Source organism: Cuculus canorus, chromosome 3, assembly GCF_017976375.1.
Source record: "Cuculus canorus isolate bCucCan1 chromosome 3, bCucCan1.pri, whole genome shotgun sequence".
In the NCBI taxonomy this organism is placed as follows: domain Eukaryota; kingdom Metazoa; phylum Chordata; class Aves; order Cuculiformes; family Cuculidae; genus Cuculus; species Cuculus canorus.
This window is the reverse complement of record NC_071403.1, coordinates 51,797,489-51,821,734: the sequence shown is the minus strand read 5'-3', so window position 1 is coordinate 51,821,734 and position 24,246 is coordinate 51,797,489. Positions and strand designations below refer to the sequence as shown.

General features: G+C 40.5%; 1 protein-coding gene and 1 non-coding gene across 5 annotated transcripts; both read right to left on the bottom strand.

The window, feature by feature from the left end:
• Window positions 1-720: 720 nt before the first annotated feature.
• KATNA1 (katanin catalytic subunit A1) lies at window positions 721-21,344 on the bottom strand. Of its 4 annotated transcripts, XM_054062946.1 has the most exons (12): window positions 21,273-21,321; window positions 16,409-16,480; window positions 15,504-15,678; window positions 14,637-14,794; window positions 12,164-12,347; window positions 10,468-10,589; window positions 8,988-9,093; window positions 8,520-8,678; window positions 7,260-7,386; window positions 5,506-5,640; window positions 5,096-5,222; window positions 721-1,535 (listed from the first exon to the last, which is right to left on the bottom strand). In XM_054062946.1, exons 3-12 carry the CDS (start codon window positions 15,672-15,674, stop codon window positions 1,337-1,339), a joined length of 1,488 nt encoding a protein of 495 aa, XP_053918921.1. In that variant the 5' UTR covers window positions 15,675-15,678; window positions 16,409-16,480; window positions 21,273-21,321; the 3' UTR covers window positions 721-1,336. The 4 variants fall into 4 exon arrangements, with proteins under 4 accessions (XP_053918921.1, XP_053918918.1, XP_053918919.1 ...); XM_054062943.1 differs by lacking the exon at window positions 21,273-21,321 and having other exon boundaries at window positions 16,409-17,917; XM_054062944.1 differs by lacking the exons at window positions 16,409-16,480; window positions 21,273-21,321 and adding an exon at window positions 16,526-17,917.
• A 1,608-nt stretch (window positions 21,345-22,952) lies between these two features.
• TRNAG-GCC (transfer RNA glycine (anticodon GCC)) lies at window positions 22,953-23,023 on the bottom strand. Its single transcript has one exon. It is a non-coding gene; the product is annotated as a tRNA-Gly (tRNA).
• Between the last annotated feature and the right edge of the window lie 1,223 nt (window positions 23,024-24,246).

Below are 24,246 nucleotides of genomic sequence, written 5' to 3'. Positions count from 1 at the left end.
CATCACCAACACTGCTGAAAGTCCCTTTTCAGTGTGTTACTCATGACACAGTGATGAGTTTTTAGTACATAAACAAGATGATGATAACAGCATTTACACAACTGTGCACTTGGGATTCATTTACCTTTACTCAGACTGCAAGTTCTCCTTTTCATTATTATTTGCCCTTCCCATCTGCTTTGCAGATCCAAAAGGACACGAGCAGCAATTCCACAGCTGGTATCTCAGCTGAAACAAGTCTAGACATAACATATTAATGAAAAAGCATGAAGTTTAGCTGTAAGCGGAACTATAGCTGGCTGCTCTGAGCAGTAGCTCCTTTGGAAGCAGGAAGAAATGCTTCCAGAATTATAGGAAGTGGACAGAAACTACGGATGTTTCCATTACAATGACCACTGTTGAGCAAAATCTAAAATGATGACCTAAATGGTCACTGTAGAACTGGTCTGAGAACCGCTTCTCCATTCCACTTGTCAAGCAATGCAAAAAGAGAATTTAGATTTCATGTCAATCTCGAAGTCAAGGTTATGAACAGAAATCAATCGAGCGCAAACGTAACAGGCACACTGCTCTTTCCAGAACAGTCTTCACAGAGTAACACGTAGGGTAAACCAGGACCCAGTCTAGAGTTTTGAGGCTTACAGTACCATACAGCCAAGGAAGAAAAACCTATTTCAGGAGTAATGCTAGAAAGCTTTTATTCTCTCAGACTTACAAGGAGACTGCATCACTGCTGGCTGCATGGAATTAGTTTGCACTGGCTGAATGTATTTACAATTACTTAATAGATACTGCAAACCTGTGATGATCCTACCTCTTGCTTAAACTTCAGTCGAATCTATCGACCATCAGTAGCACAGGGGCTGCTGTTCTAAATCTCAATAGGTTCTTTATTAATATCGCAGAAGCAGTTTCAGGGTAGGCAAGATGAGGTAGCAAATCCATCTACACAACAGTATCTTGTTCATCCCATTTTCTAGTTCTCAGCACCCGTTGCTCATTTAAACAGGGCTAGTTTGGTTTTCTTGAGTGCAACAGCTATTTTTCAAGGGTAAAGCCTCCGATGAAAGAGTTTCAATATTAAACTCAAGTAATTTTAATATCTTGAAGATCAAAGCAGATCCCATCAATATCTTTTGCATTTGAGAAAAATGGGTAACTTCTGAGCTAGTTCAAAGAGAGCTCGGCAGAATTTGCATTTTAAAAAAAAATTTATTTAGACATCCGTTGCTCTTAAATTACAAAAGTTAAAAAGAGCCCGCAGTGCACTGGCACGCTACTTATTACTTCTAAAGCTGTTTTAAGACGTAAGGTGGCTTCTTCAAGATAAGACAACTCAGCACGATCCAAACTCAGCTATCCATTTCTCATATTTCTCAATGTCCGCAGCAGATACAGATTTAGAAACTTTCTTCAAAGCTATTTCAAAGTCTTCCATAGTTGTTGGCATATGCATTTCATCTCGGGAGAGATTTCTTATTTCTTCTGGTGTCAAGCCTTCAATACGCCTTCTCATAGCCATCAACGATGCATCTCTATCAAGGATGCAAAGAAAAAAAAGTTACTCAACACAGGATAGCAAGTTCCCTCATTGGAAAAGCTCAACACAGGACTCCCGGTAAGCTGTTGCATTCAAAAAATATGCAACAAAGAACTGTAAACTGTTATGGGAAGATCTCCAAGTGCTTGTACAAATGATACTGTGCTATCCATAGTTTTCAAACATGGATTTATCCTCACTGGATCTTTGAATAGCTACTGTTCATAGGTGAGGCAAAAGAGGTAAAGACTCACTGATTTATCTAATGCCACAGGATGCCTACGATGTAGCTGCTGTTTATACTATTTTTAAACAGGAACAAGGCAAAGTAATGGTTTGACTCCTCCTACATAGAGGAAGAGTGGCTGGAATATTTGGAATGATTCTAGTCCAAATAGGAATCCCACTTTGAAGACAGAGGGGTCAACAGTGTCCACATGCAGCCTATACATTCAAAGCTAAATGTTAAATTACAAAGTCTGTTCAGTCCATGGCAGCCCAAACTTCTGGCATCAATAAACGTTATTTGTCTTTACAAGTGTGTCTTTTTCTTGCTGCATTAAGTTTGACTGCCTTTGGATTTCCAGTAGCAGTATCAGTAGCAGGAGATGATGAACTGGTGAGGTAATAGATAACACTGAAAGACTAAAGCTCCTTCTAATCCATTGTTACATAGCTTATAATAAGAAGAAAATGCTATGTATTTTGTCTAACAGTAAAAAAGATGGAAGGGTAATCCTGGTGATAACACAGCAGCACCGTATTATATTCGTAGATGAGAGCCCAAAGAGAAAAAACGTATACATTGTCTTCTAGGAGGATTTAGGAAGATGGTTTCAGCATATTCTCTTTCAGTTCCACCCCTTCCCCCGAAAAGAAACAATAACTGACAGACTGCATGAATTTACTAAGTAAATGTCAGCAATTAGAATAATACAATAAGTTGAATTTCAAAATAACGCAAAAATGTTGCCTTGTTGATATCCATCTTAGTCAAATATCACCATGCTTTGCTGTGTTGTATCATCATTTGTGACCTAAAAACTGGTGTTACCCAATCAAGAAGGAACACAGATCGGAGGAAGCATCCTGTGCATCTAACATGCCTCCAGACAGCAGTTAAAGGAAAAAAACAACACGATAAAAAACAACCCAAACAAAACCCACCCACCATACCTCAACACACCCACAAAATGAAAGTGCAGCTGCCACCACTTTCTTCTGTAAAGTCATTTTGCTGACAATTATTCCAACATAAACTCTTAGTGCTTCTCAAATGCACCGTCATCGCCTGGACAAGCACCAACGTTATACTCAAAAAATAAGCAGCTACCCACTGGAACACACAGCAGGGACCAGTTCCGTTCCAAAGGCCTTTCAAGCTTCACAGTCCACTCAGAACAAGAATTCAAAGTCAGTCCTACTCCCGTCTAATATGCAATTTAGATGCATTTTACATTTCCTGAATGTCTTTTTAAAATAAAGTTTCACTCCCATTTTCCATGGTTACATCCTGACTGCTATGAACTGTATTGCTACGTCTAACTGGTTTTCGCTCTGGCTCAGCAAACCTTGGATTTCACCTCAAATTTTTTTAAAGTAAGACAGTCAGAGTTTTTGGTTCCCTTTTTCTTAAGTTTTGCTATTGTCACTATTAAGGACTGTTACAGTTTACAAGTTTGAACTTCACTGGGTTTTTATACTGTATGCCTGAACCACGTAAAAGCACCTTTACATCAGCCATATGTCTTTTTGTCTCAATGTAAATGAAACAACCATGTTTAAGATCTGTCTTTCCTGACATCATTAACAACGTGTAAACACACAGGTTAGTATGAATACTTTCTTACTGATTTCAAATCATACACATCCAAACCCCAGTTTGCCTGGATTTCTGGTTGCTGTCACCTCAGAGGCTACCAGAAAGGAAGGACTGGGGTATTTCTTTGTCCTTTTTCTGGTTTTGCCTTTTTTAAAATATATTATTTGTAGCAATGGACTTGATTAAAAATAAAAAGGAACAATATGTGCATTTGTGTGTGCATATATATATATATATATATACATGAAATTAATTGAAAAATATTACGTGTATTCTCACTTTTAAACAAGTGTACTGGTATCCAGTATAAAATTAATCACAAATAAACGCTGAACAGACCAGGGCAGATAAACTGCAACTACAATGCATAAAGCAGCAGACCAAATCAATTCTTTCATGTAACACGAACCAAACTCCTTTCAAAACACAGCCAACACCAAGACTGAGCAAAAGAACACCACAAATTCATCTCACAAACCTAAAATGAAACAAATCTGCACAATACTGATTCAGAGCAACTAACATACCATTATTTTCCCAAACATTGGGTCAGGTTTGTTGTTTGTTCAGGAAATAGTACTGAGCCTCCATACTCTTAATTCAGCCTGAAGATACTCTGCTGATAAGAGCCATGGCACTTGTGTACATTCATACTTGTGTGTGGCACTGCACATTGTCCTGACAAGTGTTTGCAGCTATTAGTATTAATTATTAGCTGTATTAGGAATCAAGGCAAGAAACGGATCTGGCAGTTGAGGAAAGTAATGAGGTTTTTAATTCAGCACAGGTCCCTTACCCTGTTCAAAGCACACAGCCCCACAACAGTTGTGTTGGCACAACCTGAAGCTCAAGCCTTGCACTGACACACTTTCGTGCTACCTCCAAAGCCTGAAAACATAGTTATACACGTGCTTATCAGATGACAACAGCATCTTAAGAAGTTTGTCCTTTATCCCTTACTGCTGATTCTATAATTTGCCACCACTGCAACTGTGCCAGTGCAAATCTTTACATGTAAACCAGGTGAGTGGTATCAGTCTCTTGAAAGACAATCCCTTCCTTCCCTTTTCCACTTTTGAAAGAAAATAAAAGATTGAGGCAAGGGTTAGAAGGTATTTTTAGTTGATTATTTCAGGAATCTAGGTTACAAATTGGCCCCACAAATGATTGCATGTAAATAGTACTGAGAAGGGGAGATGGACGAGGTAGAAGAAAACTTAAGTCAGCCTCGTTACTACAGCCAGAGTGCTGAGTACACAGCTCTTGTACTGCCACACAATACATATACCTTTTCTGTGTCACGAAGGAACAACATTCTGCGTTTTTACTGTAGTTATTCTCGCCTCTGCCACTATCACCTTTTAGACACGGATGCTCTGCTGACGCAGTATAACCTCAGTGGAATGACTGCAACTCTACAGGTTGAAGCTTACCATCCTGTGGATATTCCTCAAGCAAAGAATTTGGTGTACTTGAAAGAACATGGAATTTTACCTAAATTAGAGCTTGTTTAGATTACTATGTTGCAACTGCTCTTCACCATCGTTATGCAAAAATTTCAAATGAAAACCTAGGGAAATATTAATGCAGCATTTCACCTTTTAGGCACACATAAAAGACAAGTTACAGTCTGTTTTTATCCAAAAACTTAAATCATGTAAATTAGTTACTTTACAAACACTTTCCTCAGATTTTGTAGCAGCAGTGACACAAATGATGCAATGTTAACATACCTGCATACGTTGGTAATGTCTGCACCTGAGTAACCCTCCATTTTCTCAGCAATATTTGCAAGGTCAACATCATCAGCCAGTTCCAGCTCTCGCAGATTTATTCTTAGGAGTTCCTCTCTACCTTTTGCTAATCAAAGAACAGAAAATTGAGTCTATACAACTTGCTTTCTGAAAAGAAACAGCGAATTAAAGGATAACAGGGAAGAATGAGAAAAAGTACACTGTACTAGATAAACGTAAATGTTCAATGTTTAGATTTAACCTGGTCCTGAATTAACAAATGAATATATACCTGCATAAATAATACTTGTTTCAATCAGATTTTTAAATCAGGTTATCAAAAGTAAAGGAATATCGATGAAGTTTAGATTTTAATCTTTTCAACCACTCCTCTCTGCAATTCTTCATACCTGATGGTAAAGGAATGTAAATTCTCTTTTCTAGTCTCCGTCTTAGGGCTTCATCAATATCCCAAGGAAAATTAGTAGCAGCAAGTACCATGACCATCTTGGAAGGATCATCATTTTCAGCAGCACCTCCAACACCTTCATAGGAGAGAAGGGGAAATAAAACACACACGTATTTTGTGAAATTAATATATAGAGAGAACAATATCCACAACTCTATAATATTAAAGCAGCGACTCTATTTCACTGTAGTGAGTATGAGCGCAATAGAATCGCTAAGTACAATAGAGTTCAGCTTTTGCATCTATATGACAGCACGCAAGCAAAAATGGTGACTTAGTTTAATGGAGTTCTAAACTAGTTTAACTGAGTTTAACTGTGGCCTGTGCCACTGCTCACATCAGGAAGTTTCTCTCTACCATGGATGGAATGTTTTCACAAGCAGAGTTGTTTGTATTTTTGCCATCCTACAGTGTTTGAATTTTCACATCAACTTCCTGTAACAGCATGTGAGGAAAAACAAAATTTGCCCCTCCAAAACTGAAAACAATCACCACAGTAAGAAACAGATATTCCTCTCACACAACAGCATTCACTAAGTGTCATGCAAAAGCAGTGTCACTCCTCTGTAGGGCTTCTTCAATTCTGAATTCAGGCCAAATGTCTCATATATGCAAATGGATTCTTACAAAATGCAGAAGTGAATGTTTAAATTTGGCGGACTGAATCACAGCTTCTCAGAAGCAGAGAGAACACTTCAGTCTCTAAAGTACTGTGAAACTGCTGCTCGATGAAGACCTTAATTTCATTAAACTTGCTACCCTCCGTATTTACTGTTTTTGCTTATAATCACAGGATTGGGCTGTGGAATAGCTATTGTGCCTAGTCTGCCTCAAAATTTGCATATAAAACATTTATGAAAGCTGAAGTAAAAGGACTTCAAATAGTTGCTACTAATAAATTAGCTTATGTACATACTTGAGTTATGAGAACAGAGCATTACAGCTCTACTGCTGTCTAAAGTCAAACATAAAAGAGTGTCAACACTAGAGAATCAGAAATAAATATACAAATCTTCTGACTTGTGGAATTCTATCAGAAATTACTCTGTAGATCGGCACTTTTCAGTTGCTCCTTTCTTTCTCCCTGCTTAACAAAAGAGTATAAAAAGGGTGCCTTTATAACAACTTTGCAGTCTTACCTACTTCTAAACTTTGTTGATTTGCAAGATATAAACCAAACAGCTGTAATGGACTGAGTGTTTTAAAAAGAAAACTCTCCCAAGCACTTCCATTAAAAAAAGCCTTCATGTTGTATTTGTATCTTCAGGAGAAAAAAGAAAAGAGATCCCAAAGAAGTTAAGTGTAATGACTGCTTTTAAAGTTAAATTGGAACAGGAGACAGTTTTTTTGAACCACTATTTACTTGGTTTTTGGAGAAGTAAGCAATATACTGGTAAAGACTGAGAGGAGCAATTAATAGTTCTTTCCTTCTGCAGTTTTGGAATCTTGTATTCTCCTCTGAATCTTCATTATTCTGGGTCACTAACATGAGGTCATTGCTCAGATGCTAAAAGACTGTTAATCGCTATCGTTTTTCCTTCCACATTGACAGCTGGAATAATGCATTTGTATCTTTTTACCCCAACTTTATGTAAGGTTTTCAATCAAATTGCTTCTTGAAAATGAAGAAGCGATTTTTCTTTTCTCCTTCAAGTTTCCTCCAGTTCAGCACTTCCCAGTGATCAGGTTATTTACCATCCATTTGAACTAGCAGCTCTGCCTTCACACGTCGGCTAGCTTCATGCTCCTCTGAAGTTCCCCTGCGACTGCAGATAGAGTCTATTTCATCAATAAATATAGTTGTCGGGGCATAAAATCGAGCCTAAAGAAAGCAAACGATACAGCAAAAAACGAAATGTCAATCCACTCACATTTAAGAAATAGCAGCATATTCAGAGCTAAGTAATGACACATTTAGCCCAGTGAATCGGCTCAGAAGTACCAAACAACACCTCATCTTCCCTCTCTTCGACCACTACACACCGCTATAGAGCAACTGCGCATTCGTTAATAACATTTGAGCAGAATGGGTTTTGGCAAAGTCCTGTGATTGCTAGGGCTACAAACAAATGTTTAATAAGCTAAAGGCATTTTTGCACATTAGGAATAACATCCGTTAATGTGGAAGTCATCACAGAATACGTGAATAAGAACTCAGTTAAAGCTAGGATGAACATTAAGTTAGGACACCATGATATGGAACCTGTCCAAGACACTGGTCAACTTCAAAGTAACTCTAACCTTTCTAAAAACAAGAGAGGTCAACAACAAGTATCCGCAATAATAAACGCTGCTGCCGTAGAGCAGGTGAAATGCTGTCTGTCGTGTACATGCATTTTTGATCGACAGGCATGATAACAACTCATTTAAAATGATAAAGTATATTATAAAACATCTTTTATCTCCTGATTTTTCTGACTACTGTAATCGCAGCTCTGCTGCCCCCTTCAGATCTGGCCACTCTGGCAAAAACTGCGTGCAAACATGACAACACATGAAAAAAAGAATGCGTATTACAAGTCAATTTCAAGTGTTATGTGCTCTAAAAGTTAACTACAGTTTGTTGGAAGTTCATTCATTTTAAGCACAAGCAAAAAACCTCACTCTTCCTCACCACTGCCCCAAGACAGCCTAAGTAGGGTTCTCACTTCAAAAGCAATTAGATTCCATCTCCAGTTTTACACTCAAGTGTATTCTACTTGTCAGCTTATAATTAGCTACCTCTAAAGTAACAAGCTAATCCTGAAAATAAAGGCCACTTAATTCTTCAGTTTTTACAAAGGTATTTAGGAATAACCAGATCTGGAATGTACGCAGCCAAATTAGAAGGTCCTAAAGTGAATCTTGGAGTACTGTTTATGTATGCCACGAGTTCTGAATCTTGGCAAGGTTTCACTATTCCAGAAGTAATTCTACTTCATTATCTCAGTATTTACATTCAGAAACTTCAATCACCATTTCAAACAGTAGACGAACAAGTTTCTCAGATTCTCCTCTGTATTTTGAGGTAAGCGTGGAAGAAGAAACATTGAAAAAAGTAGTCTTGCATTCAGTAGCTACAGCTTTGGCCAGGAGAGTCTTTCCAGTACCAGGAGGACCAACCATCAGCACACCCTATTAAACCGAAAAAGAAACACTTTTAGGACAAGAATCAAAACACAGACAATTTCACAGTTTGTTTAATAGTGTAATATTAAAACACTAGATGTAACCTTTCCTTTCAAAGGTTATTAATTACTATTGTTTATTTGCAAAAATACAGCTACGTACATTGTATTTGTCTGGCTGATATCTTTATTTGGTTGGTACTATTTATATAAATATATAAATAATTTATATAAACTGTACACTTGAAATTTCTTGTTCTGCCAAGATCCAATCCCAGAATGCTACTTATGATCAAAGGATCAGAATTTTTCATACCTTCCATGGTCTCCTAATTCCTTTAAAAAACTCCGGCATCCACATTGGTAAAACTACAGCTTCCTTAAGCAGCTTTTTGGCTTCTACTAAATCAGCAATGTCGTCCCTGACAAGAAAGACAAAGTTGTTTGACAGATTCAGACAGGCTGAAAAAGGATCAGTCCACAGCTCAAAACAACACGCAATTAAACTTATTGTTATATAACAGCTGTTCCACAATTCAGAAAATAAGTTGGATTTATTTATGTTCTAGTGGCAAAAGCCTACAACAACTACAGTTGGTGTCCAGCTAGGAGACTCTAGCTGCATGCAAAAACTGAGAGACACATTAATTATTTCACTACAGCACCACTGTTCTTACTCACAGAAAGAATAAGCAGAATAAGGTAAGTTGGTTAAACTTATGGTAGTTACAGATGATGCTTTCTTCTTTTGCGGAGCTGTTGGCTGTCCCCAAAACCTGAATACCATCTTTCATCATCACAAGAACAATTTACTAAAGACTAGTAAGTGCAGCTGAATTTAACAGATTTTTTTAGAATTCCTTCTCAGCATTACAAATGCATTAATTCTTAGTCACCTTATAGGCTGGTCTTATTTTCTCAAGGGTAACTGTCCGAGTATTCCACTTATCGGTTTGTGCTCAAGTAATATTTTGATTTCAAACCGTATCTGTACAGAGAGTTTCAAATCTGAAGTTGCATTTTAAGATTCAATATAAAAACTGAAACGTACATTTACATATTGAATTGAAATACATGACGTTTGCATACATACAAAGTGGTTTGTGGGATTGTTCAGGTTTTTTTAAAGCCTACTTTATTTGCCAGAAGATTTTTGCTCATTTAATCCTCAGAAAACCACCTAAGCTTGGAAATATTTGGAACACAAAACAACCTTTATATAAGGTTTAATGTTTAACACATTTATGTAAACGTACTAGCACGTGATTGTATTTTATACTGGCAGTCACGTCACATCCAGCAAGATTTCAAAGGTTCCTATATTGACATAACTTCTTTATTAATTGGTTTTCCATCTTGGTATGGCCCTGGCTAGCAAAACAGGTTTTAAAATTAAAAGACGCTGGCAGACACTAGAAGCTTTTACATTGCAAATAGCATATAAAAAAATTGATTTCAGGATGCAGAGAAAAGCGTAAGAAGCTTTGTATGGTCAGGTTGGATGGGGCTTCGAGCAACCTAATCTAGGGAAAGTTGTCCTTGCTCATGGCCAGGGGTTGGATTAGCTCATCTTTAGGGGTCCCTTCCAACGCAAATTCTATGAATCCATGGGTGGGAAAAATGTTCTAAAAATATTAAACTACACAAGGAGTTTAGTTGGCTATTTAAGGAATAAAGAAAACCTGCAGCTACTTTTTATAAGTAAGCATATGCTAAAACACTTAAGTCTTGCCACACTGTATAAGAGAAAAAAGAAACAACGACTCAGAAAGACTGACAGCAGAATTCAAACTTACCATCGAATGTTGGGATTCTGAGAAATTATATCTCTTTCCAAGGCTTCTACTAAATCTTTATCATATCCGGTACTATCAAACTTCTTTGGTTCAGACTCTGAAATCTCAGATGTGGATTTGTTCTACGTATAAAGGATATAACAACATAAATATATACCAATGGTTATGCTACTATTGTTTTTATAACAAGCCCACAACAGCATCATATTTCTAGCAGATAGCAACATAAACCAGCATGAAAATTACGAAGCATTCATGTTACTGCTGCACTGCAGGATCTATGTGGTTCACCCAGACTTCCGTATGGCTCTGGTGCCATTTCCCTCTCCCCAAAGACAGCATATTGCATTGACACAGTCTCTTTGCTTTAGTAGGTAATCAAAACTGCATATACCTAACCCAGCATAACAGTGGTTGCTTCTTCTCCCCAAGAAATCAAAAACCATCTGAGCCAGCAGCTGGGGAAGGGGGAATCATGCGTGAGACTGCATCAGAGAGTGTCACACCAAGCCAGAGTAACTCAAATTCTGTGTCATAAATATGCCATATATATGGAACACAAAAAAAAAAAAAGTTAAGTAGGACTTCCATGTGTAGGATGAGCAAAGGTGATCTGCAAAAAGATCACAGAAGTAAAAAAAGACCTAATTAAATGATACAGAAGCACAGAGAAGAACAGCGGAGAAGCAGCTCTGCGGTAGAGCAGAAGCAAAGAAGTTACACAGTTGAAAGGGCTCAAACAGCAGAGACCATGCAACTGAAAGGAAGTAAAATACACTAGACATACCCTGTTTTTTTATACACTTAACAGCAAGCACTGGTGATGACAGAACAACTGTAAAAAAGAAAAAAGACCTATCCTGTCTCTGTGTGTGTATATCCTTAGTGAGAGAGGATTATCACTCAAAGACAATGTAATTCAACTCCTAATAAAGTAGCAGCTTACATAGTTGAACAATTCCACCCTTGTAGTTTATATTATTTCCACAGGCCATGACACCTTGCCACAATAGAAGGCTGCTGAAGCTAACAAACTATTACATGGATACTTTATTTATTCAGACTCTGGAAAACTATGAATCTAGTGTCTTCTGCATGATCTCTTACTTTGGTCACCAGTCAAATCTATGGAGATCAGAGAACAAACGAAAATTAAAGCACTCTGATGGCAAAGAATAGATCATAGCTCATTCTCTCTCTCTCATGATGTACGTTGGGGTTTTGTTTGTTCTAAACTGAAAAGAGCCTGAAGCTAATACCAGATTCTCAAGAAAAGAATAAGTAAAGATCTCCCTTTAAGATTTATTTAATCTTGCAATGCTGTGGAACAGGCAAGTTAATCTCAGTCTAACATATATGAAAGCAATTAAAGAACCCCCAAGGACTCCTCATTTGAACAAGCTCCATCAGGTGTGGTTTCAGTAATTCATGGTATAATTTCAAACAACTATCTCCAGGTTGCAGTAAATAAGCCCATGTTTACCAGATCACTTCCTCCAGATAAGAGCTTGGTATTTGGTTTGGTTTTTTCTGCCCCCATTAATCCGTAACCAAGACTCCTTACAAGATGAGATTCAAATCAGCACACTGACCTGAACAGAAGAAAGCTTTTATAGGCATGTAGTTTTATAATACACTCAATATTAAGAAAGCCAGACTGAGTTTCTCAGCTTCATGAAGCTACTTGCAAACTTACCTTTTCTTCTTTTCCTTTATATTGCGGATCCTTTTTTTCCCGGCTGCGGACTGCCTTCCCTTTATCATTGGGATTTCGAGAGGACGGACGGTGAGGGCCTCTGACAGCTGCACTCAAACGATTATTGTGACCTCTGCAATCACTGCACTGAGCAGACTGACGCTTTCTGGGTCCTGGCGAAGATCTAATTAGTGGTAACATATGCAAAAAGCCTCAGTGTAAAGTCACTGGTGAGCACTACATAACCAAATCAAGTGGTTGCAAACTGAAAAGTCATTTTCCTCAAGATAAAAATCAGAATACATGTCAGAAACAAGACAGATATTTTTAGATAGCAACTAAAAATTCATTTTCCCCTTGACACAATCTCAGGGCTCATTTGCTTAAAACAAACTCTTTGCTTTGTACATTTCATAAATAAAAGTAACCCTAGTATTATAGAGCTTAGGGGGAAAAAAACAACCAACAAAAAAACATCCAAATATATTTTCTCCTTACCACAATGATCCTCACTCTCCTACACAAAGAAATACAAAGGTTGCTTGGGAATCAGTTTTATATTCACTTTATTTTCACTTCTTGGGAAAGAAAATGTGTATACGAGGCCTTCAGTTGTTTGAAATTAGACTGCTTTCATAAGCACTTATGAATAAACCAGCATAATGATTGGTGTTATGGATTTCTTAAAAATTCCATTTCTTCCCCATATAAATCTGTTATTCTCACAGATATACTTTTCCCGTGGGCTTTCCTAAAACTCCAGCATTAATAAGCTATGAGACAAGTTTAAGTTCAAGGATATTTATAGGGAACAGAAAATGGAAGACCCTGGTTTGGAGAGCATTTACTTGAACTAGATGTGTTTTGACATATCATTCAAGATATATCAGGATCCGGTACCTTCACAGAAGTTGCCTTTAATTGGTTCACAGTAGCAAGTTTGTCAGAACCGTACACGTCTCTTCAGGGTGAAATGCATATTAGGCAACGTGAATATGCTAATGATGAGATCGTAAGTGTTAAAGTCTTCACTCTCCAAATGGGGAATCTATGAACCTATACTTCTATTTATAAACACCTAGCCACCTCTAAATTCCACCCCAAAGCTCAAAATAAAGGAACAATGTGATTACACATCTCATTTCCACCTAAACTGCCAAGTTCTGCTGTCTCAGTATGGGAATTTGCTGTGGTTACTCCAACACAACATGGCCCAAGTTTTCACTGTGGCTTTTTCACATTGCCACAACTCCATACTTCACCAGCTGGCAAGAGAAACGGAATAGAAACAGTTCTCTCCAGCCTTTTCCTTATTAGAAACAGAAGTTTGTGTATCTCTTCTCTAGAGAGCTTCAAAACACCAGCAAAAATCTACCTCTCAGAATATTCTTCCAGAAGGCTTGAATGAAATTGGCTAGCAGTGTTCCAAAGTTGTTAGATAAAGTAAACAGAAACAGTGTGGTCACATAAGACTCACTTCTTTCAGAAAGGAGGCGTAAAATAAATCAATTAAAAAAAAAAAAGTAAAAATGTACCTGTAAAGACTGAAGTTACTTGTCTGTGTGAAACAGCTTTTAAGTTTGAAGCCTCAAAGAGCAGTTTGACGATACAGCTAAGGTGATTTAATATCACTTTCTGTCAAAATGCACAGTTCCATGTCTGCTTTGTGTGCACTCCTGTTCCCTCCTCCACACTATCACCACCAGCACGTATTAGAACCCCAAACCAGCTCAGATAACTGGTTTTGGGGGAAGAAACCAACAACAGCTAAAAACCTAAAGGCTAAACAAAAAAACACTAGTCCCACAAAACCATGTCTTTTTTAGCCAGTTTAGCATCCTGAATCAGCTAATCAACACCAACAAAAACAAAAGTGGAGAACACACACAGCCGTGGAGGGTAGGACCATCCTTTCAGTAGCAGCTATGTTGCCAAACCACTCCGAAAGTCCTTGGCTTCACAGACATTCAGAGCATAATTCAAAACTACTTCTGAAATAAGCAGCTGGTTGCTCCCACCTTTTCTCTTGAGCTTACCCTGGCCTAACTGGCCATGTTCATGAAGGAGATCAGACCTTGCTACACAAAAGGAACGGAACTTGCCCACTTCTAGATTTTGCTCTTACTCTGACAATACTTCTTCAGCCTTTTCATATCAGCTACATGCAGAATTATTTTAAAAGTTGATGAGATGATTAACTGTGAAATACAGTATCCACAGAATGATAAATTTATCTTAAGTAGGAAGAAAAAAAAAAGCAGCTGAATATTAGTCAAGCTCATATAAGACAAAAGCCTCGGAATGTTCTGAAGTAGGCTCCCTCAAAATGGCACTTCCTTCACCACAAAGGGTGACAAGCTGCTGGTGTGTTACACATGTAAGATCTAGAACAAAAATTAATCAGGAATAGGCCGAAGTCAAAGAACGCTTTGCCCTAATAAGCGTCAATACAGGTCTTCAGGATTTCTCTTACCTACGTTCAGCAGGTACTGGCAAAGACCAGACTTCTGCATCATGAGCTGGTAATTCTTGTTGTGATGCTTTCAATGGAGTACTGTCTAGTTTAAAACTCTCTAGAGTTTTCATTATATCTTTCACATGCTTAGCTTCCACACTTATCTCTTGCCAAACCTGTTAAAAAAAAAAGCAGATTAAGCACATTGCAAATGAGTTTGTAATAGCTCTCTGTTCAAGCCCATGTAGCGCCTGGATGGATTCCACAAGGTTTCACAAGTTACCTGATTCTACTTCAACAGACAAGAATAATGCACATCAACTATTTAGAAAGTTTCTCTGCCTTCCGCAGTACATTTAATAAATAAACAAATAGATTTTGGATTTAACACTAAAGAAGCTTTTGACAAATCTTGCATATTAAACAAGTACGACGGAAAAGAACAAAACCCAATGGATTGAACACCAGTGAAAAAAATGATGGTTTGTATTAAGGGTAAGTTAACACGGCAGCCGCAACACAGTTTCCATTAAGGATCTAAGTCACACCACTGAAACACGGAGAGGAAACTAAGACTATTCAAAATGATACCAGCCTAAAAAACTTCAGCATAACGGAGGCATTCGTCAGCAAGAAGCCGACAAGTCAGACAGTGCACTGGCTCCCCAGGGCTGCGTTCCATTGCCTGTTTTGTCACTGTCAGAGCAAGAAGTCATAAGGAAGACATAATAAGTCTATATAACAAAAAAAAATCTATATATAAGAGCAATACATTTTACCAGAGAATGGTACAAGTATTTTTATACTTTTATTTACCCTAAGATAGTCAGGTTTTGCTACTTTAATGCTTTTCCCCTCAAAATGTCCCAGAAAACTAATATTTACCTGTTGCCATTTCTGTTGCAGATACGCATCTCTGACAGAGTAGAGGTACTTATTCATTTGGTCAAGAACTCCCTGGTAGTAGACCATCGCAGAGTCATAATTTCCCAGTAAGGCATATTCACGGGCCAGCTTTACATTCTCACTGATCATAACAAGGCTCATGTTCAACATGAAGCTGAAAAAAGCAGGAAATATTAAGGAAAAAAAAAAAATCCCAGGACTACAACAAATTTTTGCAATTATTTTCACTATCTCATTTGGCATATCAAAATATAGAAACTGGAAATACACTGGTTAGGAAAAGGTCCTAGAACAAATGTCACCTATTTAAAAAGATAATTGTTTATCAATTAATAGAAATGAAACTCTTTGTAGAATTGTTTGATGCAATGAAGGTTCTCTTCAAAAGCATACACAAGACATACATATTGAAATGCACCATTGGAAGTCACAAGTGCATACTCTCCTTCCTTCTTTATTCTATCGTAAAATAAAAATTGATATTTTACTGTCAACACAACATTGTCCATACTATAATGGCTTGTGGTTTAAAAAAAAAACCCAACAAACAATAATCCAAAGCCCTTCTTCCAGATGCATTAAGTTATGTCAATTTTTTTGCCTTAACATTCCACACACATGAAGTTTAACAGTCTGATTTTACCTTGCAGAGAACACTATTTTTCCATTCGTTTGATTTTACAATTCTTCATTTTCACTTAATGTTTCTCTGAAACTAATATCCACCTTCTATGCCCAGCTTGCACCTTCCTATCACCTTCATTTTTACAATTAAATTTAAGCTCTTGAAAAGTAAGGAAAAACCACAATTAAACATTTAGTGCATAGCGGTTGTCCTACATTCGTTATCTGTTACACATCCCATCCCTTCTTCTCTAAGATACCTGCACTGCGTCCACTTTTTCTGTCTCCTCTTTTCCACACACCAAGCATTTCCCCACTCTCCTCCTAATTTCCTAGAACCAAGCACAGAAAACATTAAAACAAGCAAATAAACTTGCCTGCAAGAGCGTCGTCTTGCTCTCATTCCGGTACCTGTACCCAGTACCAGTAAGAAGCAACTGCAGACAAGCAATTACGGCTAAGCCCTGGGATGAAGCATACTTGATACAGATCAACTATTTAAAGAATGTAAGAGGTACTAAACTCACATGCGCAATAACCAGACTTAAGACTGAACACACTTCAATACCAGGTCATGGTCAAATTCAAATGCATTATCAGAGGTTTCAGAAGCCACACTTTGCACACACCAGACAAACTACTGCTATAATACTTGCGTCTCATAGTAAAGAGGGGCTGCTAAGTGCAAATCAAACTCCTTTTTCTGTCCCCCTTCCAAGTAGCTTTATGCACAGACACACAATTGATCCATTCCTGAGCCAACATCCTCTTCTTTTTGCTTCCTCCAGAGTTTCCCTTGACACAGAGAGCCGCTGTGGGAAGATTCAGCCCAAGGAGCAAAACGCTGGAAGCAGAGGAGTTGCAGACAGGCCTCTGACAGCCCATACCTCTCCGCGCAGAAGGGATCCATGGGGCTGAGCCTGGAAACCTGCTATCATAAGCAGCTGCACTATATAATCTCCCCGGCCAGAGACTCGCTGAGCTGGCCACAACCATGTCTACAAGCTGATACAGTTAGCGCGACCAGCAACTACAAAGACTCCCATACCTCAGGCTAATTAAGCTTTGGTGACACAGTTCGATTCGGGAGTTTTGTTGTTTTTTACCCGGGGACAAAAAAGCATCAAAATGTTTGTGAACTGCCGTATGGATCATTACACAGATATTACCACAGTTTTCCCTGCTATATTTAGGAGCAAGCTTTTCCACTCCTTCTCATCCTACCAGATACACCTGTTTGCCTGTCCTGAGAATTCTAACTGATGACTAACACTACTGAAATCACAAGTTGAGCAAGATGCTAATAAACATTTTAAAAATCAAGTAACAGCAAGTTACTAATGTCAAATTAGACTTTCAAAACACAGAGAGAAGCCACAGACAACTTTTTTTTTTTTTACATTGAACGCTGTAGAGGAATCCCAGCAAAATAGCAATTCCATTTAAATATCCAGAAAAAAAAAAAAACCAACCAACAAAGTAAGAGTTGCTTTCATTTGGAAAAGTGAAAATAGGAAGAATCAAAAGAAACCTAAAGATGCTAAGTCAGAAAGCTATGAAAGCTTGAGATCAAAATGACAGTATTTCACACAAAAGAGTAAATGTGATTTTCAGATGACAGAAGACAGAGAAAGGAAGGACTGAAAGGAGGAACAGACACAGAAGAATGAGCCAGCATCTCATATGGGGGGAAAGGTCCTCACTTCAATTTGTTATATTATGCTTCCAACATAACCAGAAGTAGTAATTCCAACAAAAAGAAAAACAAAAAAAGAAAACCAAAAAACCACCAACAACCAACCAAACAAAAAAAAACCCACCAAAAACTAAGAATCCATCTGTTTCATCAGTGGAACTGAAAATATAAGCGAATTTAGTTTAACCTAGAAAACAAATTTAATTTGTTGCCTCATCTTGAGTCATAAGACCAGAAGAGCTTGAAGTGGCTTCCAAATACAAGACTTGTACACAAATTGTGGCAGAAAAAGCTGCTGGCTCTTCTTTTGTCTGGACATGCCGTTGCTGCTGCCCCTGGAATACAGGCAGTGTCAGAGCTGATGCACTCACGTGAGCCTACAGGCTTACAGCACCTGTAACTGAAGATGCTGAAGCAGCTCTAAAATGGGGAGGAGGTGAGGGGATAGAAATGGAGTTACAGGACTAATCTGAAACCAGATTAAGGTTTGCAGCAGAAAGTCACAGCAGATTGTGGCAGCTCAGAGTAGGGTCTAAGACGTGGGACAGCTGCGAGTATGCACAAAACCAGAGTTAAACTAGAGCTGAATTAAAAAAAAAAAGAAAACCAACACAAAAAAAACCCCCACAAAACTAATCCTGCACAATAATTTCTAAAGTATTTACAAATACCTCATATTATCACGTAACAGGACGTCAAAGCAGCAAGGCTGCACTTATCAGCTATGACCTTTCCATGAATCACGCCCAATGGAGTTATCTCTGTCCCAACAGCAACTGAAATAGTAACGAGCTCACAAGGTTTACAACAAACAGGATATAAGACAAATACCCTAAGTATTTTGTCTTGAAAGTTTAACACCGTGTGCAAACACACCCCTCACAATAAGAACACACACTCTACACTGTCTGTGACTATTTATTGTTCCTTCAAATTAACACACTAGAAACCCACCAAATGAATCCATTTCTAATAACAGAATACATTTTATCATTCACTCCAAGCACCTCAAATACTTCTAGAGTTTGGAACAGCCAAGAGCAGTGTGGGATGAAATCTAACAAAGGCTCAAAATATCAACAACTTCAGAGAATGAGGTTTTGCAGCTTATTTTTGTATTTTACTTTAAAGACAACAGCTTGACCATCATTAAGAAAACAGTGGGGATAAAATCACTGTGGAAAATGTGACGTAAGAAATTATAAGAAATGACTAGACGTAATATCTGCTCACATTCACACATTAGAATTTGGGAAGCCAAAACTGAACACAGTATCAATTTTGCTCCACAAAGAAATCCCCTACAACTTTAAAAAATAAAAGAAGATATTGATATACAGATGTTGGGAGAGAAGATTTAAGTTGTTGTCTATCAGTTATTACAGCTGACCCATTAGCTACTCTGCTGACTCAGAAAACCGCACAAACCGTACAAGGAAAACACCTCCAAGGAGCTCTGCAGTCCAGCCTTAATGTTTGGACTATGCCAGAGCCTGAATTTTGGCAAAGCATACGTTTTTCCATTATTTCAGTCTGTTACGCAGGCTCTGACATAAAAGCAACCATGTAAAATTCAAAAAAAACCTCTGCAAGCCAGAAGAGAGAAAAAAAGACCCCAACAAAGTAACAGCTTTCAGGAATCAGTTTTTACAGATGACGTGATGGCCCGCGAACAAAACTGCATCATCTCAGAGCTCCCCTCCAGCTTCAGTATCCTACTTTATAATATCCTCTCTTAGCAACAAGGGGTATCAACAAGTGATGGTGTTAATTACCTTGGAAACAGCAGGGTTGCCAGACTTACTAGATACTAAACAAACTTGTTCTTGTTCATTTATTGTATTTAACTGTAATGGTAGTGAAAGAAAAAACACCAACAGCTACGAGTACAGTCATGCTTAGATGTTTGTGCAAAAAAGAAAGGTTAAAAAAATGTAATGAGATAGAGATGCACAGTTCATAGAATCATAGAATAGTTTGGATTGGAAAGGACCTTAAAGCCCATCCAGTTCCAACCCCCCTGCCATGGGCAGAGACATCCCACCAGACCAGGCTGCCCAAGGCCCCATCCAACCTGGCCTTGAACACCTCCAGGGATGGGGCAGCCACAGCTTCCCTGAGCAACCTGTGCCAGTGCCTCACCACTCTCATCGGGAAGAAATTCTTCCTTATGTCTAGCCTAAATCTGCCCCTCTCCAGTTTGCACCCATTGCCCTATCACTACAAGCCTTTGTGAACAGTCCTTCCTCAGCTTTCCTATAGCCCCTTCAGGCACTGGAAGGTCTCCTCAGAGCCTTCTCTTCTCCAGGCTGAACAACCCCAACTCTCTCAGCCTGTCCTTGTAGGGAAGGTGTTCCAGCCCCTCCGATCATCCTTGTAGTCCTCCTCTGGACGATGTTGGCAGATGATATTATGTTTTCAAAGCCAAGTCCTTCGAAGGACTTAAAATAATGGCATAAAACCCCGTTTAGGGAGGCTGACGTTCTTTTAGATGGTCGATGTTCCATTAACCTGCTTCTTAGAAAGGTCTGCAGCAGAACGGACACCAAGAACTGATGCCTACCGCTTCCCTCCGGAGGGAAAACCAAGATAACCGCAAAAACCTCGCTCCGTTGAGAAAGAACAGGCAGAGAGGAAGGGGAGGAACAGGAACGCTCGCTCCCGATGACAGCCGCGCTCACACCGCCCGCATCCCGGGGCGGCTTCACCCCCTGCGCTCCCCCTGCACCCCGGGCAGCCGTGTGCCCACCCGCTCCTCGGGGCGGGGCAGAGCAGCTCTACCTCCTGTGCCCTCCCCTCCGACCCGCATCCCGGGGCAGAGCCGGGCAGCCGAATCCCCACATCCCAATCCGGTCCTGCATCCCAGGACAGGGCCGAGCAGACGGACCCCGCATCTCAACCCAGCCCCGCATCCCGGAGCAGAGCCGAGCAGCCGGATCCCGCAGCCAAGCCCAGCCCTGCATCCCGGGACAAAGCCCAGTAGCCGGACCGCCTCTTCCCAGCCCGGTCCTGCATCCCGGGACAAAGCCGAGCAGCCGGACCCTCTTCCCAACCCAGCCCCGCATCCCAGAGCAGAGCCGAGCAGCCGAATCCCGCATCCCAGCCCGGCCCCGCATCCCGGGACAAAGCCCAGCAGCCGGACCCCGCATCCCAGCCCAGTCCCAAATCCCAGGACAAAGCCTAGCAGCCGAACCCCCGCATCCCAGGGCAGAGCCGAGCAACCGGACCCCCCTACCCCAGCCGGATCCCGCATCCCGGGACAGCGCCGGGCAGCCGCCCCCTCCCCGCCGCCGCATCCCAACGACTCCAAGCACGCGGTGACCCCGGATCACGGCGCGATTCACGGTGGCGGCTGGGAAGAGGAGCCTCATCCCCCCCTCCCTGCGGGCGGGGACCCGGGACCCCCCCATCCCCGGGAGGGCACTCACCCCTCGCAGACCTCGGCCCCGGCCCCGCCGATTCCTTCCTCCCCGTTCCTCCTCCGCCGGCCCCACCCCCAGCCCGCCTCCGCCTCCTCCTCCTCCCGCCGCCGCCGGCGGTTTGAAGGCAAATCCGGTCGCGTCACTTCCAGCCCGGCGCGGGGCGGGGCGGGAGGGGGTCATTCATTCGTGGGATCGTAGGATCGCGTCCAACGCGAGCCGGGGGTGGGTTTACTGACACCGAAAATAAGCGGGCAAATAAACTCTCTTAAGACCCGTTTCGGAGTTTTAGAAAGCGAGGATCCTTTATCAGGCCCGGGAAACGCGAGGGAGCGATCCCCCTCGACCACGTGCCGTGGGACAAAAGCTGGGAGAGAGCGCATTTCCCGCTTACGTGCACAGGGATAGATTTTCCCAGAAACATTATGCGTATTTTATTGCTTTCCAAGGTCGAATTTGAATGTTGTCGTGACCTTTGCAACGGTCAAAACTCCTTTGGAGCCGCCTCGGCTCTGCCTGACCTTGTCCTGGAGATGGGGAGAGGCTGCAAACACGGTTGGTCAGAGAGGACACATCAGTTCAGCACAGAGGAGACTGAACACAAAGGCGTTATCATCTCCAAAAAAATGAGCAGTGTCTGGAAAACATTGCTTGAAAGAAAAGATGGACTCAGAGGGGCCTTCTGTCCAAACCTTCAAAAAATACAATTGTGAGAAACGCTTATTCAGTGCTATAATATTGAAAAGGACAAAGTCTTCAAAGCAAAGACTGTTGGAATGGGTCCAGAGGATGAGCAGAAGGCTGGAGCACCTCCCATAGGAGCACAGGCTGAGAGAGTTGGGGTTGTCCAGCATGGAGAAGAGAAGGTTCAGAGGAGACCTTATAGCGACCTTCCAGTACCTGAAGGGGCTACAAGAAAGCTGGGGAGGGGCTGTTTACAAAGGCTTGGAGTGATAGGAGTAGGGGGAGTGGGTATAAACTGGAGAAGGGCAGATTTAGACTAGAAATAAGGAAGAAATTCTTCCCAATTAGAGTGGTGAGGCGCTGGCACAGGTTGCCCAGGGAAGCTGTGGCTGCCCCACCTTTGGAGGTGTCCAAGGCCAGGTTGGATGGGGCAGCCTGATCCAGTGGGAGGTGTCCCTGCCCATGGCAGGGGGGTTGGAACTGGATGGGCTTTAAGGTCCTTTCCAACCCAAACTATTCTATGATTCTATATTTTCATTTTACAATTCAGCGCTGAATCAGATGCCCTTCTAAACAAGGCATCTCATCTTATAAAGCAGCGGGTATGTAGCCTAGTTTTAGACAAAGAACTGTGTGATTCCCCAAAGAATGTTAATTTTTTTAGGTTATCCAACCATATCTGGACACTCCCCTCAGGTTATTTCCCGATCCAGGACAATTACATCTCACAAGTCAATTATGCCCATCAATAAATTCTCGCAGCCCTGAGACAGGTTATCTCTTGACCTAAGACAGCTGCATCTTACAAGACAATTAAGCATATCAATAAACTCTTTCAACTTTAAGAGAGTGTTTATGCTTCCAGGAGATTATCTGCATATTATCTTTTTGTAATAACAGCCACTTATTGTATTATTATGACGGCGATAAGCTGCTTTGTTTGGGTGTTTGTTTGTTTGTCTGTTTTTAATTTTTAAGGAAATAAAAAAACGGTTAAAAAGCATCTGCATTGGCCGGGAATCGAACCCGGGCCTCCCGCGTGGCAGGCGAGAATTCTACCACTGAACCACCAATGCCGATATAGTAACGCTTTCCCGCCTTCCTCCCTTGAATATAACGTGGCGGATCGCGCCTGGACTGCCTCAGATTTTCAAATGGTCGCGGCGGGGCGACCGTTTGAAAACCCTCGGCGGTGGCTTTGCTTTATCCCATCTATTCCTATCCCGAATTTAATGAGTTCCTAAAATCTTAAGTGCTCCTATACCACATTGCTTGGTTGACGTGAGCTGGAGGGATTTACCCTTCCTCTGTTTGCAGAAGAATGAATGAAATCTGTAATTCCACCCTCAAACCAAAAGCAGAATTAGGATAAAATACAACCTCTGCCTCGACAATCTGAGATATGCACTTCAAGTGGTTTTTCTCCAAGACAATTTTCCCTCCTAATGAACTTAAGAGCTGTGATACACTGTCACATCTCTATTAAGAAAAGGAATAGCTTTGTGATGCACAATGTATGCATAATAAATAACTAAGATTTAATTATTTTGATGAAAGAGGCAGCAGACAGGGAAAAAGCACCAATAAATGGAACTCTTGAACATTAAAAAGGTATACTTTTGAGAACAGGTTACAAACACGAGATGACAGTGAAGTAAAATAACATTTCTGCTATTAAATGAGATTTTTTTTTGTTAATCAGTAGGGCTGTTGCTGGCTAAAGGGGTCTCGGGGGAGAAGGGTGTGAAGGAGAAAGAAAAATAAACGCATTTGGGCAACTAATGTTTCATATTTGATTAGCCAAACCAAGAATTTGATTTTCACTTCTGAGAAAGACTCAGTGTGGGTTTTTACTACCCCAGCAGGTGTTACACTGCAGAAACCGATTCTGAGAAAACAGAAGCAGTTTCTGAAACGCAGGAACGTCACCGATTACCAGTAGTTGATAATTCAGTCAGGCTGTTCCCCAGTGCTAGAATTCTTTCTCTCATTCACAAGTTACTTGTACACAAGCGTCAATGTAACCATCCACTCGCATCCCTCAGGTCAAATATGCACGTTTGGGCTAACAGTTCAGTCAGCTTCTCACCCATACTGGGCACAAACAGACACACAGAAAACTTAATGTTCCTGCACAAAGGGGATGGATGCACCAGGGTACCGACTGGGAAAGTCAGCATAAAAGACACGCATTCTTTTCACTAAAAAATTAGGGGACTTGGAAATTGTGGTCCAAGCTACCACCATGTAACCCTACAGAATCCAAACATACCAGTAAGCGCTCAGAGATCAGACACCA